At 41.1% G+C, this 20,179-nt stretch overlaps 1 protein-coding gene across 1 annotated transcript in view; it reads right to left on the bottom strand.

Moving 5' to 3' along the window:
• Nucleotides 1-20,179, bottom strand: part of LOC126174796 (juvenile hormone esterase-like) — a 110,455-nt gene that overhangs the window by 4,940 nt on the left and 85,336 nt on the right. Inside the window, exons 7-8 of the mRNA XM_049921167.1 lie at nucleotides 18,143-18,309; nucleotides 16,392-16,536 (exon numbers count right to left, since the gene is read on the bottom strand). Coding sequence (XP_049777124.1) covers nucleotides 16,392-16,536; nucleotides 18,143-18,309 — 312 coding nt within the window. The remainder of the gene's footprint in view (nucleotides 1-16,391; nucleotides 16,537-18,142; nucleotides 18,310-20,179) is intronic.

The following is a 20,179-nucleotide window of genomic DNA, read 5'->3' as shown; positions in this document are numbered from 1 at the left end:
TGTTGCTTCACTTAACAGAATTCACGTGCTGTTCTGCCACTGACTATAATGTAATGCTAACACTTTTGATTTACTCTTTAAATACTTCCGTGTTGTATAAAACTGCTGCCTAACGTTTTGTCTCCGACTGCGGGAGAAGTCTTCAGAGGTAAAACAGCTACTGCTTCTACATAGGCTTCACGGACTCTCGCATTTATAGAGCACACTTAGAGAAGCACCATAACTCACATAATGCCGACTGCATAACTAACTGTACACTCGTTTATAAAGAATCAATTGTTGGTGCAAAGTCAACATACATATTTCATCTAACTTCAAAACTTCTTATTGTCTGTTAAAGTTATTATGGTATTCACGTATCTCTGTTGTACCCGTGTTATAGCGGTAGCGTTCTTGATAAGTAATCAAAACGTCCTGGGTCCCTAGTTTCAAATCCACCACTGATTAGATTTTGATTAATAATCAGCATTGGAGGCCGAAGGCTTCTGGCACAAGAAGTCACACCGTCCTGCCAAAGGTCTTGTGAAATAAGGCGGAGGAGCAGACAGAGGTACAGGTCACTAGCTTGTCCTTGGGGTGAGAAACTGCCCCTAAAGGCAGAAGAATCAGCAATGATCAACGGCATAAGGATGTAGAAGGCAATAGAAGCCAAAAATGGCTCTGAGCATTATGGGACTTAACATCTGAGGTCATCAGTCCCCTAGAACTTAGAACTACTTAAGCCTAACTAACCTAAGGACATCACACACATCCATGCCCGAGGCAGGATTTGAACCTGCCACCGTAGCGGTCGCGCGGTTCCAGACTGAAGCGCCTAGAACCGCTCGACCACACCGGCCGGCGCAATGGAAACCACTGTGTTAAAGATACATAATGTTTATGCACACGACATGTGGTCTGCAATTGAAAAAGTGCCATGATGATGTTTCCATTGGCAGAGGATTTCGGAATAGCCTCCCCTTCGAATCTTCGGGAGGGGACTGCCAATGGGGAGGTGACCATGAGAAAAAGCATGACCAACCAACGAAAGGATAACGTTCTACGAGTCAGGTCATCGAACATCAGAAACTCGATCGTGCTAGGGAAGTTAGAAAATCTGAAAAAGGAAATGCAAAGGCTCAATCTAGATATAGTAGTGGTCAGTGAAATGGAATGGAAAGAAGACAAGTAGGAAATGCAAAGGCTCAATCTAGACATAGTAGTGGTCAGTGAAATGGAATGGAAAGAAGACAAGGATTTCTGGTCAGATGAGTATAGGGTAATACCAACAGCAACAGAAAATGGTATAACGGGAAAAGGATTCGTGACGAAATGAAAGGCAGGGCTGAGGGTGTGTTACTGTTAACAGTTCATTGAGAGGCTTCTTATCAGAATCGACAGCAAACCAGTATGGACAACGATAGTTCAGGCACACATGCTGATATCGCAAGTTGAAGATGAAGCGATGGAGAAAGTATTTGAGGATACTGAAAGCGTAATACAGTACGTAAAGGGAGATAAAAATCTAATAATCATTGGGGAATGAAATGCAATTGTAGGGGAAAGAGCATAAAAAATGGTTATAGGAGAATATGGGCTTGGGACAAGATATGAGAGAGGGGAGAGGCTAACTGAGTTCTGTAATAATTTTCAGCTAGTAGTAGAAGATACTGAGTTCAAGAAACAACAAGAGAAGGAGGTATAATTAGAAAAGACCGGATGATACGGAAGATTTCGGTTATATTATAACAGAGTCAGACAGAGATTCGGACATCAGATACTGGATTCCAAGATGTACACAAGACAGATGTAGACTCCACAATGTAATGGTGATGAGGAGTAGGCTGTAGTTTAAGAGACACAAAAAATGTTGAAATGTGTGTGACATCGTGTGGGACTTAACTGCTAAGGTCATCAGTCCCTAAGCTTACACACTACTTAACCTAAATTATCCTAAGGACAAGCACGCACATCCATGCCCGAGGGAGGACTCGAACCTCCGCAGGCACCAGCCGCACAGTCCATGAATGCAGCGCCTTAGACCGGTTTAAGAGATTAGTCGGGAAGAATCAATATGCAAAGAAGCGGGATAGGGAAGTGCCAAGCAAAGACGGGATACGCTGAAAGTTCTCTCAGGATAGATACAACAATAAAAAATTGCTCAGCAGGCAGTACAGTTCAAGAGTCATGGATATCTCGAAAAAGGTAATCACAGAAACTGGAAAGAAAAACCTATGTACAAAGAAGGTAACTGCGAAGAAACCGTGGGTAACGTAACAAATACTTCAGCTAATCGATGAGAGAAGAAGTACAAAAATATTCACGGAAATTCAGAAATTCAAAAATACACTCCTGGAAATTGAAATAAGAACACCGTGAATTCATTGTCCCAGGAAGGGGAAACTTTATTGACACATTCCTGGGGTCAGATACATCACATGATCACACTGACAGAACCACAGGCACATAGACACAGGCAACAGAGCATGCACAATGTCGGCACTAGTACAGTGTATATCCACCTTTCGCAGCAATGCAGGCTGCTATTCTCCCATGGAGACGATCGTAGAGATGCTGGATGTAGTCCTGTGGAACGGCTTGCCATGCCATTTCCACCTGGCGCCTCAGTTGGACCAGCGTTCGTGCTGGACGTGCAGACCGCGTGAGACGACGCTTCATCCAGTCCCAAACATGCTCAATGGGGGACAGATCCGGAGATCTTGCTGGCCAGGGTAGTTGACTTACACCTTCTAGAGCACGTTGGGTGGCACGGGATACATGCGGACGTGCATTGTCCTGTTGGAACAGCAAGTTCCCTTGCCGGTCTAGGAATGGTAGAACGATGGGTTCGATGACGGTTTGGATGTACCGTGCACTATTCAGTGTCCCCTCGACGATCACCAGTGATGTACGGCCAGTGTAGGAGATCGCTCCCCACACCATGATGCCGGGTGTTGGCCCTGTGTGCCTCGGTCGTATGCAGTCCTGATTGTGGCGCTCACCTGCACGGCGCCAAACACGCATACGACCATCATTGGCACCAAGGCAGAAGCGACTCTCATCGCTGAAGACGACACGTCTCCATTCGTCCCTCCATTCATGCCTGTCGCGACACCACTGGAGGCGGGCTGCACGATGTTGGGGCGTGAGCGGAAGACGGCCTAACGGTGTGCGGGACCGTAGCCCAGCTTCATGGAGACGGTTGCGAATGGTCCTCGCCGATACCCCAGGAGCAACAGTGTCCCTAATTTGCTGGGAAGTGGCGGTGCGGTCCCCTACGGCACTGCGTAGGATCCTACGGTCTTGGCGCATCCGTGCGTCGCTGCGGTCCGGTCCCAGGTCGACGGGCACGTGCACCTTCCGCCGACCACTGGCGACAACATCGATGTACTGTGGAGACCTCACGCCCCACGTGTTGAGCAATTCGGCGGTACGTCCACCCGGCCTCCCGCATGCCCACTATACGCCCTCGCTCAAAGTCCGTCAACTGCACATACGGTTCACGTCCACGCTGTCGCGGCATGCTACCAGTGTTAAAGACTGCGATGGAGCTCCGTATGCCACGGCAAACTGGCTGACACTGACGGCGGCGGTGCACAAATGCTGCGCAGCTAGCGCCATTCGACGGCCAACACCGCGGTTCCTGGTGTGTCCGCTGTGCCGTGCGTGTGATCATTGCTTGTACAGCCCTCTCGCAGTGTCCGGAGCAAGTATGGTGGGTCTGACACACCGGTGTCAATGTGTTCTTTTTTCCATTTCCAGGAGTGTACAAGTCATTGAAGAACGAAGTAAGAGGAAGTGCGGGGAAGCTGATATGAAATGGCTGCATGTAAAATGTGAAGAATTAGAAAAATAAATAATTGTCAGAAGGACTAATTCCTCAAACATAAAAAAAAAAAACAAAAAAAAACTTTTGTGAAATTAAAAGCAATCGTAACAACATTAAGAGTGCAACGACAATTCCACTGTTAAATGCAGAGGAGGGAGCGGATAGGTGGAAAGAGTACACAGAAGGCCTCTATGGAGGGGAAGATTTCCCTGGTGTGATGGAGAAGAAACAGGAATCGATTTAGAAGAGAAGGGGGATACAGCTTTAGAATCAGAATTCTATTTAACGTCAATTAAAACAGAAGGGATAGATACCATTCCATAAGGATTTCTGAAATCATTGCGAGAAGTGGCAACAAAACGACTATTACGTTAGTGTAGAATGTATGAATCTGAAGACATAGCATTTGACTTTCGGAAAAATATCATCCAGAGAATTCCGAAGACTGCAAGGGATGACAAGTGCCACAATTATAGCACAATCAGCCTAACAGCTCATAAACCCACGTTGCTCACAAGAATAATGTACAGAAGAATGGAAAAGAAAATTAAGGATGTGTTAAATGACGATCAGTTTGGATTTAGAAATGGCAAGGGCACCAGAGAGGCAATTCTGACGTTGCGCCAGATATGGACGTAAGACTAAAGAAAAATCAAGACACGTTCATAGGATTTGTTGATCTGGAAAAAGCGTTCGATAATGTAAAATGGTGCAAGATGTTCGGAATAGTGAGAAAAATAGGGTTAAGCTTTTGGGAGAGACGGATAAAATACAATATGTACAAGTGCTAAGAGGGAATAATAAGAGTGGACGACCAAGAACCAAGTGCTCGGATTTAAAAGAGTGCAAGACAGGGATGTAGCCCTTCGTCCTTACTGTTCAATCAGTATATCGAAGAAGCAATGATGGAAATAAAAGAAAGGTTCAGGAGTAGGCTTAAAATTCAAGGTGAAAAGATATCAATGATACGATTCGCTGATGACATTGCTATACTGAGTGGAAGTGAAAAAGATTTACAAGGTTTGCTGAGTTGTATGAAGATTCTAATGAGTGCAGAATATCGACTGAAAGAAAATCGAAGGTAAGCGAATATAATGAGAAGTGGCAGAAATGAGAAAAATTTAACATCAGGATTGATGTCACGAAATAGTTGAAGTTAAGGAACTCTTCTACCTAGGCAGTAAAATATCTAATGGCAGACGCAGCAAGAGGAATCAAAAGCAGAGTAGCACTGGTAAAAAGGACATTCCTGGCCAAGGTAAGTCTATTAGTATCTAACATAACCCATAATTTGAGGAAGAAGTTTCTGAAAATTTGCGGTGGTTTCCGTCTCGAAAAACATGTTCTCCTACGGCCGATCTTTCGATATGTCCCAAGCCAGCCGCGATGGCCGAGCGGTTCTAGGCGCTTCAGTCAGGAACCACCCGACTGCTACGGTCGCAGGTTCGAATCCTGCCTCGGGCATGGATGTGTGTGATGTCCTTAGGTTAGTTAGGTTTAAGTAGTTCTAAGTTTTAGGGGACTGATGACCACAGCTGTTAAGTCCCATAGTGCTCACAGCCATTTGAATCCTTTTTCGATATATCTTAAGCAGCTGTTCTTTTTATGTTTGCCTTTGGTGGTATTGACACTTCTTTTCGTACTTTCAGTATACACTTGTCGGCAACTACACGGAATTCTATATACCCCGTGTGTTGCTAGGGGATACTGTGCATCTTTTGCTGTTCTTAAGTATTCATTAATCTTCTTGGTCGGCCTAAAAATCGTTTAGACCCCATAGTCGGCCAAAAATTTACCGATGCTATCATTAATGTTATTAATGAATGGTAGAAAGACTTTTCTAGGTGCGGTCGTTATTGCTGAGAGCTTCCGGCTTCTCTTCTTTGATAGAGTGCCCGATCACTCTCCTTACTAGCGTATTCATTTTTCTTGAAGGCTGGTAATAAGTAATTCATTCATCTTGCAAATAAAATGGTTTGCAGATTTTGTTGCCTCTGTTCACCATGTTTTAATGACGCCTCTTTTTCCTCTAGATGATGGTTTGATTCCCTGTGGAAGCGTCGATCAGTGTGTGTGTCCTTTCTGTATACCTTGTGGCCCAAAGTCCCGTCCACCCGTTTGTTACAGATACATCCAGAGAAAGCTGGAAAAAGCTGAACTAAGCCAATAGCCAGCCGTCGATTTGTTCGGGTAACGCAATGTCTAAATAAAACCACTATGTCAGTCGGAAAAATATCTGCTATGCTTGAGATAGCTTCGTTTAGAGGAACCATAGTAAACAGGGACACTACATCAAAGCTGACAAGAATATCACTAGGGCTCACGTTAATCTCCATTGGTTTGAAATAAAATGCACAGAGTTTTTAATGAAACCGTCACTTCTACAAACATACTGCTGCGATAAGGAGACATGAGGCCACTTCAGGAGTGAGAGATCCTACGGCACTCACAGTCGGTCTCAGATGAACATTTGGCTTATGCGCGTTTGGTAGGCCATATATTTCGGATGGATAAGTTTCTGTTCTGCAGAACTGTTTTTCATCGTCCGAGGAGAAAGAAGAGATGATAACCATGAAATAAAATTCAGTGAGAAAAAGGTTTTAGCAAGGACATCGCATTATTATGCACACATGTAATATAGAGAAGTCATAGAGATTCATAAACACCATGATAATTTTAACAGAAAAGAAGATGGTTTTGAAGTTAGATAAAATATGGGTGTCGACTTCGCGCCAACAGAATGACAATTGATTATTTTTGGTTGATAATGACGATACCATCCCGAGATAGTCATACAATGGGCATTACGTGACTTACGGTGGTGCCCTATATGCTTTCTATAAATGCGAGAGCCTCTCGAGCAGTAACCGCTTTACCTCGGAAGATGCCTCCCGCAGTTGTAGGCGAAACATTAGGACGCAGTTTTATACGTTGATCACGGCCTCTCAGCTCATCAGAATTAATGAGAAAGACGCCAGCTGTGAAAGCCTACATTATATGATTAATATTTTTTTTTAATTTCTGACTCAATTGCGCGCACACACTCGCTACGTTTACTCCCTACGACATTCGTTACTTGCCCAACCTCAGTTAATAACTTCGATCATTATCACTATTCCTGGCGATACATCAGTTAAACGTCAACAAGAAACTGAGACACCTTACACAGTAATTCTGAAAAGTTAAGAATAATTATGAAAAGGGTAAAAGTGAATCACTTTAAACTAGCCAGAACTTGTAATTTGCCACCGGTATGAGAATAGGTGTACTACCAACCTCGAATAAATGCGTAGGTAATAAACTCTACAAAGAACAGTAAATTGGACTCACAGTGTCTCAAGTTAGGCTTAACATCGGCACAATGTTTAACAATAATGAACTTTGGCGTGTTCTAATGGTTAGTTTCTTGTTTCTGCTATTCGTATAGATTTCCATAACAGTTTCTTCTGATGGCGCCTATGTAAAAGTCAGTGTTTTGGATGGTACTAACGGCGCAAACATAGAAACTATTTCACGATTTTCAATTTAATAAAGCTATGAAGAAGAATTACGTTTATAAAGATGCCTGATGCTGAAAATTTCACTGCCACTGTCATAAATTTTAGGATTCACCTTTAGCTTTCCTCTGTAAAGCCAGCACTTATGGACTGACGATGGTTGGTACGCAGTCTTAGTGTAGAGTTAATTAATAACAGAAATAATGAATTATGCGCCTGAATGCAGCATGAATAGGACTGAACCGACAGATATTTGTGAAACTCTCCCACTTTTCACAAAGTCAGAAGTTTTCTCTTGAATTGTAATTTTTTTACCTGGTTTCTGCCTCGAAAAACATGTTCTGCTACGGTATGACTAATGGTCTGAAACAAAATAATTGCTTTTAATATATACTGAGTCGTGGCTCTCAATGCGAGAGGATGCTTTTTTCCGGAGAGAAGATCTTTGGGAGAACTTCGAGAGTTGGTGTACACAAACTAGCTGCGACTGGTCGGGGTTGCTACGCGAACTGCGAGATGCGTGCGGACGGAGGTCGCGGGAGGGAGTTTTGAGGAGTGCTGTGAGTCCACACAGAATGCAAGGACCTGCCCACAGCCGGTTGGTTGGCTGCTACTGCCTTTGTCGCCTACGATTGTGTTTCGCTGAGGTGATCGGCGGATCTGTGAAGTGGTGTCCTTGTGCCTATCGATACAATCGTATACGGTGCCTGATGAGACTAATACCGGCGACTGAAAACTATGAACCTTGCTGCGCTTCAGACGAACCTGAGTGTAACGAATGTTTGCAACCTGGCGGATTGAAATCATGAGTTGGTTCTGAATGTTTCTCATGAATCGAGCTTTATGTTTGGAACTGTGTACGCTTGTTAAAAGTGTCACAAGTGTATTCGCTCAAGCATACGTTTGCATGTGATTTTGTGGTATAGCTTGCTCAGCTGAATTACATGGGCTAGTCAATCAGTATTCACAACTGAAAACGCTACCTTGCCGTGCCGTTCTTGCTGTAATAACATATACTGACCCTTATTAGTGCAGACTGGCACTAACTTCGTACATTCAGATTTCATTCTTATCATATAACGGAGTTAAACCTTGTTTCAATGCTGATAGGCGAAGCGCCCATTTAAGCAATACAAGCTGTAGGTGTGGCCAACTGGTGCTCCCAAGTAATGTTACAGACTTAATCTGTTTAGTGCACAACTCCTCAGATCCCATAATTGGTCACCTTTCCCTCCGTCTTATTGGGCAAGCAATTCAATTTGTTTATGGCGGTCCAAATGGTGTGCACCTATCAGTTGATGGAGGAAGGAAACCCTCAATGCAATAACCATATTTGCTATATTGTTATGGCGAAGGAGAAAGCGTTGGAGCTTTGGTCTTGTAGACGATAGTTGTGTTAAGATTATTCTGTTAAGGCACCTGTCTTAATCTGCTTGACACTTGGCAAATGAACTGTATTTAAGTGTCTGGCTGGCAATATTTTCTTGTATTCTGTGCGAGTGCACGAAGTTCATTTAAACACCTTTTAATCTCTGTAAATTACTACCGGGCAGTTGTAGAATTTTGGGTTTGCGATTTTAGCTAGTTGTGTGTCTTGACAAGTGATTACTTCTGAAATGAAGTGGCTAACGGTCTTATTTGTGTTGATATTCTTGATGTTATAAAATTAATGTCATTTTCTTAGCGTCAGTATTTGTTCTTCTTAAGTTCTGGCACGAATCCAGGAAGTTGGTAGTATTTCAAGATGTTAATTGCCATAATAATTTCTAGGTACCTAAATCGAACATTTTATTTATAATACCATTGTTCTGAACATTTGTTTGAGATTTATTAAAACCATTTATTATACATGTGTTTAAGAAAAATTTACCTTCTGTAAGGAGATCATTATTTTTATCCTTGTTTAAGAGATCATTATTTTAAATATATCTGAGATTGTTCAAGCTGAGTGAGATCGGAGGAAAAACTTTTATTTTCTCTTTCTTATGATTGCACTATCACAAATACATGCAATTAGTTACGGTTGCTAGATCAAATTTAGCTCTCCAATTGTCAAATAAATTTTCTGTTAAAAAGTTTTAACTGTGAATAGTTTTGCTGTTGTCTTACCCTTGGGTTAGCCTTCCACACTACAGCCTTTGTACTGGCCTTTACCTCGCCTCTGGTAAAATCAGAGTCAATGGTAGCAGAACGTGGTTATGCTCTGGGCAGGGGGGCAGTTTTGACATCATTCACAGTTGTCTTATGATGCCAGTGTTAAGTATTTGCGTTTTTATGTTAAATGCTTGCGATTCTGTCTAGTCATTAAGTTGCAGGAAGGTTCAGGCGCTGGAATTGGTCTCATGCAATTGTTGGATGTGTTGACTTGGATTATTATTATTATTATTTCTTTACTTTCTCATATGTTAAGTCTGGTTAAAAATGGAAAGTGACGCGGACCTTGATCAAGCGTCACTTCCTTTTAACTGTACGGTATATGTTATACTGCATTTAGGAACTTTCGGGTAATTGAACATGTATCAATAATTACGGATTTCTGTAGTTGTATATATAAGTTTGGATGTAGCTGTATTGCATTGATGTACTGGTGGATATTGTGTGGTATGACTCCTGTGGTTGATAGTATAATTGGTATAATGTCAACTTTATCCTGATGCCACATGTCCTTGACTTCCTCAGCCAGTTGGATGTATTTTTCAATTTTTTCTCCTGGTTTCTTTTGTATATTTGTTGTATTGGGTATGGATATTTCGATTAGTTGTGTTAATTTCTTCTTTTTATTGGTGAGTATGATGTCAGGTTTGTTATGTGGTGTTGTTTTTTCTGTTATAATGATTCTGTTCCAGTATAATTTGTATTCATCATTCTCCAGTACATTATGTGGTGCATACTTGTATGTGGGAACGTGTTGTGTTATAAGTTTATGTTGTAAGGCAAGCTGTTGATGTATTATTTTTGCTACATTGTCATGTCTTCTGGGGTATTCTGTATTTGCTAGTATTGTACATCCACTTGTGATGTGATCTACCGTTTCTATTTGTTCTTTGCAAAGTCTGCATTTATCTGTTGTGGTATTGGGATCTTTAATAATATGCTTGCTGTAATATCTGGTGTTTATTGTTTGATCCTGTATTGCAATCATGAATCCTTCCATCTCACTGTATATATTGCCTTTTCTTAGCCATGTGTTGGATGCGTCTTGATCGATGTGTGGCTGTGTTAGATGATACGGGTGCTTGCCATGTAGTGTTTTCTTTTTCCAATTTACTTTCTTTGTATCTGTTGATGTTATGTGATCTAAAGGGTTGTAGAAGTGGTTATGAAATTGCAGTGGTGTAGCCGATGTATTTATATGAGTGACTGCTTCGTGTATTTTGCTAGTTTCTGCTCGTTCTAGAAAGAATTTTCTTAAATTGTCTACCTGTCCATAATGTAGGTTTTTTATGTCGATGAATCCCCTTCCTCCTTCCTTTATGCTTAATGTGAATCTTTCTGTTGCTGAATGTATGTGATGTATTCTATATTTGTGGCATTGTGAACGTGTAAGTGTATTGAGTGCTTCTAGGTCTGTGTTACTCCATTTCACTACTCCAAATGAGTAGGTCAATATTGGTATAACATAAGTATTTATAGCTTTTGTCACGTCTCTTGCTGTCAATTCTGTTTTCAGTATTTTTGTTAGTCTTTGTCTTTATTTTTCTTTTAGTTCTTCTTTAATATTTGTATTATCTATTCCTATTTTTTGTCTGTATCCTAGATATTTATGGGCATCTGTTTTTTCCATCGCTTCTATGGAGTCACTGTGGTTATTCAATATGTAATCTTCTTGTTTCGTGTGGTTTCCCTTGACTATGCTATTTTTCTTACATTTGTCTGTTCCAAAAGCCATATTTATATCATTGCTTAATACTTCTGTTATCTTTAGTAATTGGTTGAGTTGTTGCTGCCAGTAGTTTTAGATCATCCATGTATAGCAAATGTGTGATTTTGTGTGGGTATGTTCCAGTAATATTATATCCATAATTTGTATTATTTAGCATGTTGGATGTGGGTTCAGAGCAAGACAGAACCAGAAAGGACTTAATGAGTCTCCTTGGTATATTCCACACTTAATCTGTGTTGGCTGTGATGTGATATTATTAGAGTTTGTTTGGATATTAAGTGTGGTTTTCCAGTTTTTCATAACTATGTTTAGGAACTATATCAATTTAGGATCTACTTTGTATATTTCCAATATCTGTAGTAACACATCAAAAGCTTTTTGGTAATCAATGTATGCGTAGTGTAGTGACCTTTGTTTAGTTTTAACTTGATATGTCACCTCTGTATCTATTATCAGTTGCTCTTTACATCCTCGTGCTCCTTTGCAGCAGCCTTTTTGTTCTTCATTTATAATTTTGTTCTGTGTTGTATGTGTCATTAATTTCTGTGTAATGACTGAAGTTAATATTTTGTAGATTGTTGGTAGGCATGTTATGGGGCGATATTTAGCTGGGTTTGCTGTGTCTGCTTGATCTTTAGGTTTCTGATAGGTTATTCCATGTATAAGTGTATCAGGGAATGTGTATGGGTCTGCAATGTAACTGTTAAATAATTTAGTTAGATGTGAATGTGTTGAGGTGAACTTCTTTAGCCAGAAATTTGCTATTTTATCATTTCCAGGGGCTTTCCAATTGTGCGTAGAATTAATTGCTCAGGTGACTTCATGTTGCAAAATTATCACTTCAGGCATTTGTGGTATCACCTTGTATGAGTCTGTTTCTGCTTGTATCCACCGTGCATGCCTGTTATGTTTTACTGGGTTTGACCATATGTTGCTCCAGAAGTGTTCCATGTCTGTTATGTTTGGTGGATTGTCTATTTTAATGTGTGTGTTATCTATTGTCTGGTAAAATTTCTTTTGGTTTGTGTTGAATGTTTGGTTTTGTTTCCTTCTATATTCACTTTTTTTGTATCTTCTAAGTCGTTTGGCCAATGCTTGTAATTTCTGCTTCTTTTCATCTAATTGCTCTATTGCTTCTTGTTGTGAGATTTTACCTAACCTTTTTCGTTTTTTGTCTGATATTTCATTTCTTATAAATTGTGTTAGCTGTCCGATGTCTTTTCTCAGTTTTTCTATTCTGATCTGTAGCCTGTGTTGCCATGCTGGTTTTGTGGGTTTCTTCTGTGTGTTGGTTGGCTCTGATCTCTGCCTAGTGTGTATATTTAGTGTAGTGAGTGCTCCTACATAAACCAGTAGTTGTAACTCTTCCATACTTGTATTTTCATTTATTTTGTTGTGTATGATTGTGTTGAAAGTTGTTATTATTGTTTCGACTTGTGGGTTATTTGGTGGTCTATGCAAGAATGGTCTAATGTCTGTATTTGTGTCTTTGTATCCTATATATGTAAGCTGAAATTTTTCTTCTACATCTGACATCTGTGTCACTTCGTGTTCTATTTGTGCTTGTTCTGGTGGCTGTCTTAAGATGTCGTTTTCCTCTGATTGTTTAATTGATGCGTGTTGTTCTTTGTTTGTTTGCTCTGGGATGTTTGAGTCCATTACTGTATTTTCTTCTTCTTCTGATTGCATATTATTTTGTTCTAGTATTTGTTGTACTTGTTGTTTGATGTTTTCTAATTCTGGCTGGGGTATCCTGTTATTTTTGATTATTACACGGATCTGATCAGCTAGTCGTTGTTCTGTTAAAAATTTTAATTCTGGGTATCTGGTAATAAATGTTGTGTATACTTGTGATCTGTATCCAGTTGTGTTGGTTCCTAGGTTTGTTGCTTGGTAATAACAGAACATGAGGTGTCGATTAACTTCATCTGACCATCTCATCCTCTGTCTTTGTTTTCCTTCTAGGGTCGTTGCAGGAAGCATATCATGCAAAACACCTCTATTTGGATTTAAATCATTCTCCAGTTGGCTAGCAGTGTCGTTACCATTGTGGGCGGGCATAGGGTTCAAGCGTCGTCCCCGACCATGACGGCGCTTGTCCGAGGCTTCTTTAGTTCTGTCCTGAACCAAGTAATCACACTAAAAGGGAGGTTAGCCCTATTAGTGGTTTGTTCTTTTCGTCGCCTTTTACGAGTGGCAGAACATACCGGAGGCCTATTCTTTTCCCGGACTTCCACGGGGATTATTATTATTATTATTATTATTATTATTTTAGAAAATGAGTAGTTAATTTATGAACTGCAAATACGAGCGTAGGCGACCGGTACGGTTGGCCGGCCGTGGTGGCCAAGCGGTTAAAGGCGCTACAGTCTGGAACCGCGCGACCGCTACGGTCGCAGGTTCGAATCCTGCCTGGGGCATGGATGTGTGTGATGTCATTAGGTTAGTTAGGTTTAAGTAGTTCTAAGTTCTAGGGGACTGATGACCTTAGAAGTTAAGTCCCATAGTGCTCAGAGCCACATGAACCATTTGAACCATTTGCCCGGTACGGTTGTGGAGCTTACCGCGCGATCACGGAATATTTTGGACAGACCGTTGCAGACGGAGCGAATTGACGAGATAAGTCCTGCCTTGTCTTATTGTTCTGGGGCTCTTTCGAATGTGAGTGATACGATTGATATTTTGCAAGGTAGTCGTCCGTCGTGATAGGTGAACAGTATCCAAGCACAGATTAGTCATTTGCTAAACTGGCTCCATTATTTGAAACAATTACAGATTAGTTAGGAGGATGGCGTTGTTTTAGAAAAGCTCTTGTATCAGGTCACGGAGTTACAATTAGATCTCAATGTTCTGCAGTGGCGGTTGAACAACGTGACCACACTTGCCTACTAGGTTCTGCTAGTTCTTCCTTTAGACACAGTGGAGGTGAATATGTATCCGAACCTTTTACCGAACTGCCTAATCCTATTATTCGCCTACTACAGTGTTTGAAGGTGGTACATATTGAAGATTTAACGTGAAGCGTGGAAGTGTTGTGGCTGATAGTTCGGTTAGAAAAACAGGCCGAAGCACAGTCTTGTGATTTTGCGATTACTATATCCTCGGGCCAGGGAGCGGTTAGCATCTTATGTTGCTGAAGTCTTACGTAGACAGGAAACCCTGCAAGAAATAAGGAAGGACACCATTAGGAACAAAGTTTCTCCTCGGATTAAAAATTAGTTGGTTAATAGATATTTTCTTCGTGTTCAGGGAGAGAATGACGAGTAAACTCTCCAGGAATATGTTGATGCAATACGGACTGCTATTAGTGTCATATAGAGAGGTCACGTCTAATATCATGTGAGAAGTCAGCCACGTTTATCGAGTAGGCTAGATGGTTCTGAGCATCGGTTGTGTGTGTGTTTGCCGACTATCGACGGGAAGGCGTAACGGGTGTTTGCATTCAGTCCGACGTGCCCGCCTCCAGAAATGATAGGAGTGTTAAAATCAAAAGCTGTGTCTGTTGCGGGGATCCTGGTAATTTTGTGAACCGACGACCAGTGGCATGAAAGTAATGTCCAAACACCTGCACCAGATGGAAGTAGGCGTTTCGACGGTTAAATCGCCTATTAAAGCTTGTTACCGCAGCAGGGTATCCGTTAATGCCGTTTTGCCTTTTGTCTCCTCCGAACTCAACCGTGAACCGGTATGTGCTTTAATCGATTCCGGGAGCGGTCTTTCATTCATCAATAATGATTGGTACCTCCAGAATCATAATATTTGCAAACCTGCCGCTGTGCAATCGTTTCGGCAAGAGTGTGGTACTACCAATGGGCAAATGTTGGCTCTGGTTGGTCATTTCAAGGTGAGTATTTCCACACAGGGTTTTCCTTCACCTTTCCGCTTTGTGGGCACTAGACAATTATGTGAGAAAATTATTTTCGGGTGTGACTGCATTCAGCATACTGGTCTAATTTCGAATTATTTCAATAGACAGTTTTCCTTTATGTTTTGCCGTCAACGGCAATTTAAATTGTCAGTGATTCTCGCTAACAGGGGTTATAGCGACCATGAGCCGAGATTGTAAATTTCAGGTGGACCATCTTGTGGAATCTCAGACTCAGGTCTTGTTACGGGTTCCTGGTAAATTCCCTGATTTATCAACCGATAGACTGGGCGTCACAGATAGAATCAAATATTGGATTCGTCTTACCGATGACATTCCGGTGCGTGATTCGCCTTATCGACTGTCACCACTTAAAATGAAGATCTTGCGGCAGTTATTGATCAGATGTTCCCATTTGGTGTGATTAGCAGTTCTACTACTTCCTTTTTGGCCATCTTTTTGGTTCCCAAGCGCCAGGGATCAGTGTATCGACCGGTTATCAATACTCGGGGATTAAATAAAAAGGTTGTTCTTGAGTCAGTCCCCTTACCTGACTTGCATCGCTGTTTTACATGGTCTTCTGGTGCTCGCTGCTTCCTGTGTGGGACGTTAATCAAGTCTACCATCAAATCCCGTTGAACGAGCTTTTGAAACAGATTACAGCATTTTGAACATATTGGAATTTATTTGAATTGATCCGCATTCCATTCGGCCTTTCTAGACCTTTGGTAATGTCTTTGGGGATTTAAAGTTAAATCTATCATTATGTAGATGACGTGTTCGTCTATAGTACAACCTTCGAACAGCACTTACATCATCTTGAGGTGGTTCTCCGCCACTTTCGCGATTCCGGGCTTACCGTTAAGCCGTCAAAGATCAATTTAGCTAAAGAGCAAATTTCCTTCCTTTGATTTCCGTTCCACACCACAGCCATTGTGCTGACCTTTACCTTGCCCCTGGTAAAACCCACTACAAAGACATTAGTGACTAGAGGTAAATTTTGAAAGTGTGTTAATTCTTAGAACACCAGTTTCGGCATACCTACAGGAATTGTTCCTTTACTTCTTCCATTCATGAACTTTTCATTAATTCTCTCTCGTGAAAACCATAAATTCTTTATTCTTTAGAGAAGTGAGAAGTGAAAATAATTTCAATATGGTTTGCACAATGTTACGTTTTAAGAAGCATTTACGGCGAAATATAACTGATATGCCCATTTAGGAACAAATTTGAAACATAGTGTTACACACTACAATGAACTTAAAAGGAAGAAAATGAGACCTCTACCTCGATTCACTTTACACACTTCACTTTAGAATTTTTTTATGGAACTCTTACCTAGGTCCAGATCTACACCTCCAAAGGCTTTTGTCATCCGATATTTTCCCCTGTATGAAAGAAGATAGTAGTACACGGGCGCTGTGTCCTTGTACTTCCTGACAGCCTCATCCGCGTTCCAGATAAATAATCCGTCAGTGTACAACTACAAAGAGAAAAGAAGAAACTCCTTTTATGACAGATCATTTCACGAAATACAGAAATACAGCAGTAAAAGGAAACAAAATGACATTGTACAGAGCAATTATGGTCACTTTTATTCACATATGCATTAATATATCAATTAGATGACAACTGAGTAGAATTACACAATAAAAATGATAGGATATTTAGTCTTATAGCGACATAACTTATTGTAATATTGCATGTGTCCGATAGGATACAGATGCTTCATAAAATATAATTTAGAAAGAGATTAGTGACTTAAAAAATCAAAAATCAATAAACTGAAGTAGATTGCTATGGCATCTCAGTAGGAAACCAACTGCTTTCTTTCCTACCGACAACATGAAATAGATGTTTCTTCGGATGGTATCCATTAATTCTAGATTCTTCATGAGAAAGAGATTAATCCACGAAGTTAACAGTTAAAAAGCTGAAAATATGAATGAAACGCTGCTTATAACAGAGGTGCCTGACTACAATACATTTAATGTACTTTAAATATCTCAGCATAAGTAAAATGAATCATTGGTCCGTATTTTTGCTTCGTGGTTAGTGCTGGTGTTTTGATACTACATGGCTCGTTACTTTCTAAATTTATTTCACAATCTCACACACGGGGTAGTGTAAGCATTTAATTCAGCCGTAGTCAGCTGTCGCGATGCAGTGGGCGTTTCCACGGCCCATTGCAGGATTACAAATACGACTATACCTTCAGTCGCGCCTTCCGTTGACAGTAATGTAGCAGAAAAAACAAAAGCAAAGAAATGGAAATGGCTTGCGCCTAGGGCCTCCCGTTGGATAGACAGGTCGCCTGATGAAAGTCTTTTGAGTTGACGCAACTTCGGCGACTTGTGCGTCGATGGGGATGAGATGATGAAGACAACACAACACCCAGCCCACGAGCGGAGAAAGTCTGCGACCCAGCCGGGAATCGAACCCGGGACCCTTGGCATGACAGTCAGTCACAATGTCCCCCTCACCACCACCGAGCTACCGAGCCTGTGGAGCATAGAAAAGTGGGAGACACAGGAACGAAACGAAATGGAAGGCGTTGTTGTTGTTTATTTTTTTGCATTTTGTTTTTGTAATATTCACTGTTATTATGAAATTATGTGGAACATACACCACTCAGATATCGGGGCGGACAGTAAAAGTAAAGATCCGCCTTCCCGCTCTGATGTTCCACTCGGGGCAGGCCGTCCACCCTGTCACACTCTGCCAACGGCGGCAGGTGGATGGTGGTGTGGGGGAGCGTGGCGTCACCACACCCGCTCTCCCGGCCGTTGTCGGTTTTGTTGACCTCGGAGTCTCGACTTTTCATCCAAGTAGCTCCTCTACTGGCCTCACATAGGTAAGTGCACCTCGTACCATTCCTTCCACCAAGGAAACCTCCGTGACAATACTGGAAACCGAATCCCGGGTTTCGCAAATGGCAGGCAGACACGCTGACCACTAAGCTATAGAGGAGGTCTCATTTAGTGAGTACCATGACGTACACCTAATTCATAGTCAGAATAAGAATTCCTTAATCTTAAATTTTAATTTATTCGGAGCACGAACAGTGTTTTCAGTTTGAGAATACTTACTTCACTGAGTTTGCTGGCAGAAAGTTCACCGTTTGAGAAGTAGAATTCCTTAATCTTCTTAGTGACGAAATCTGCCTGTGGCTCTCCGTCATACGATAAAGACAGGGGAATCAGCCTCTCTCCGTCCTGTTTTAAATCTTCCAGTATCTGTTCATTTGCTATGGAAGCTGAAATGTAAACAGTAGGTGATGTCAGGTATTCAGTGAATAATATGTTTGCCAGTATTTGTACGTAATCATAAGGCTACGTTATTTCGCTAGTGACATATGAAATGTTTTCTCTTTCTACTATGTACACTACTGATTTTCAGATTTACTTCTTTGATGTACTGTAATTACGACCTCTCGATTTAGAGACAGGTATTTACAAGGGAATGGCCCAATCCAGCGTCGAATCACACCCTGAAATATTTTATGCAGAAAATAAACAAGGAAAGAAATGCGCTATAAAAAGTTTTGCTGGTAAGACGCGCGGCAAGCATTTTTTAAAAATGGTTGAAGTTATTTGTTTTTGTAGCTCGAAGAGCCCCTTATGACGGTGGTTTGTACAGCCCTCCTAGTTAGTTCGCAGGCGGCTATGACAGGAGAGCGTAGCGCAGCGTAGTTGTAATATCCAGAGTGACACAGGCGAATTTGAAGCAACGACACCATACAAAAAAGTTATGTATCAATTATGTGTTGAATATGAGGCAGTTACAATCGACAGCTAAACTGTTACATATGTGACTCTCATAAAGGTGGCTATCAGATCAATAAATTGAAGTGACATTTGAATGCTGGAAACAAATATTCTTCTTACATCAGGCACACCTGACGAAAGAAAAATTAATTTTTTCAGGCAGGTCCACGTAATTACGAGTTTTATTTAGGTAGAATAGCGGTGGAATATGAAATGGCCCTGGCTGTGGTCCTACTTCATGCACTCCACACCGAACATGCAACGTACTTAAAGCGATTCGTAAAATATGAAATGTTAAAAATTTATCTAACGGCAAGAGCCCACACACGGCTGGCGTCAGAGATAAAAGTCTTCAGTCACACGAATCCGTATTTTCTGATACTACCTGTCCTAAAAACATAACTCTCCAAATAACACTTCAACTATATAGGTAATTTGGATTACATTATTTTAGATGTAACATTACTAATATATTAGTTTAGTCTTAATGTAGCTGTCATTAGTGAATACTATGGAAATTAGTCACTCTTGTTTCCAATTCCATGTCGATCTTTGTCATCACCAGAAGTAAACAGTAAGATGTCAGCAAGCTAAGGCTCCACTAGAAGTAAACAGTGAACCGTCGTCAGCAAACTGCAAACTCGGATTGAAACGTCCGAGCAGACTGAAACCATGAGCTGGACATGCATTTGAATGCAGATATTGACAATCGAGGGTACTGATCTTACCACAGAAGCTATCCTGGCTTGATTAACTCAGTTGGTAAGATCCAAGCATCAGCTGCATAATGAAATCCAGGCCGCGACTTAAATCAGCTGCCATCGGGGTAAAACTGAGTGAAATACGCTGTTAACAAGGGAATGGCCCAATCCGGCATATAGAAATATGCCCTGAAATTTTTGTATACAGGAAGAATACATCGAAAGAAAGACCGTATCAAAATTTTAGCGACTAAGAAGTACTGGAAGTGTTTTAAAAAAAGTGTCGAAAATTGGATGGAGACGTGTACACCCTTATCGTAACTGTAGCGGACGGTGCATGTGCAAAATGGCAGATGCGTATCCTTGGTTGACAGTGCATTGCTAAACGTACAAAACGACCCGGTGAAATCATAATTTGTAAAGCAAATTTCATTTTTCGTTGATAGTTTCTCTGAAACAGTTGTCCGCAGATACTCTTCACTCAAACTCGCAAGTCATTTCATATCCATTGCCTTTGAGGCAGCATGAGTGTTAACACTGGTGAAAAAACTTAATTAATATTCACTGTGTTTAATGCTTAACGTTAAGCAGTGACAAAACCCAGTTTTGCTTCGTAAAAGCAGACCGTGAACTGCTTAAATGGAAGAAAGACTTATAC

Source organism: Schistocerca cancellata, chromosome 3 (assembly GCF_023864275.1).
Source record: "Schistocerca cancellata isolate TAMUIC-IGC-003103 chromosome 3, iqSchCanc2.1, whole genome shotgun sequence".
Taxonomy (NCBI): Eukaryota; Metazoa; Arthropoda; class Insecta; order Orthoptera; family Acrididae; genus Schistocerca; species Schistocerca cancellata.
Note: the sequence above shows the minus strand (reverse complement) of the source record. Positions and strands in the feature narration are given on the sequence as shown.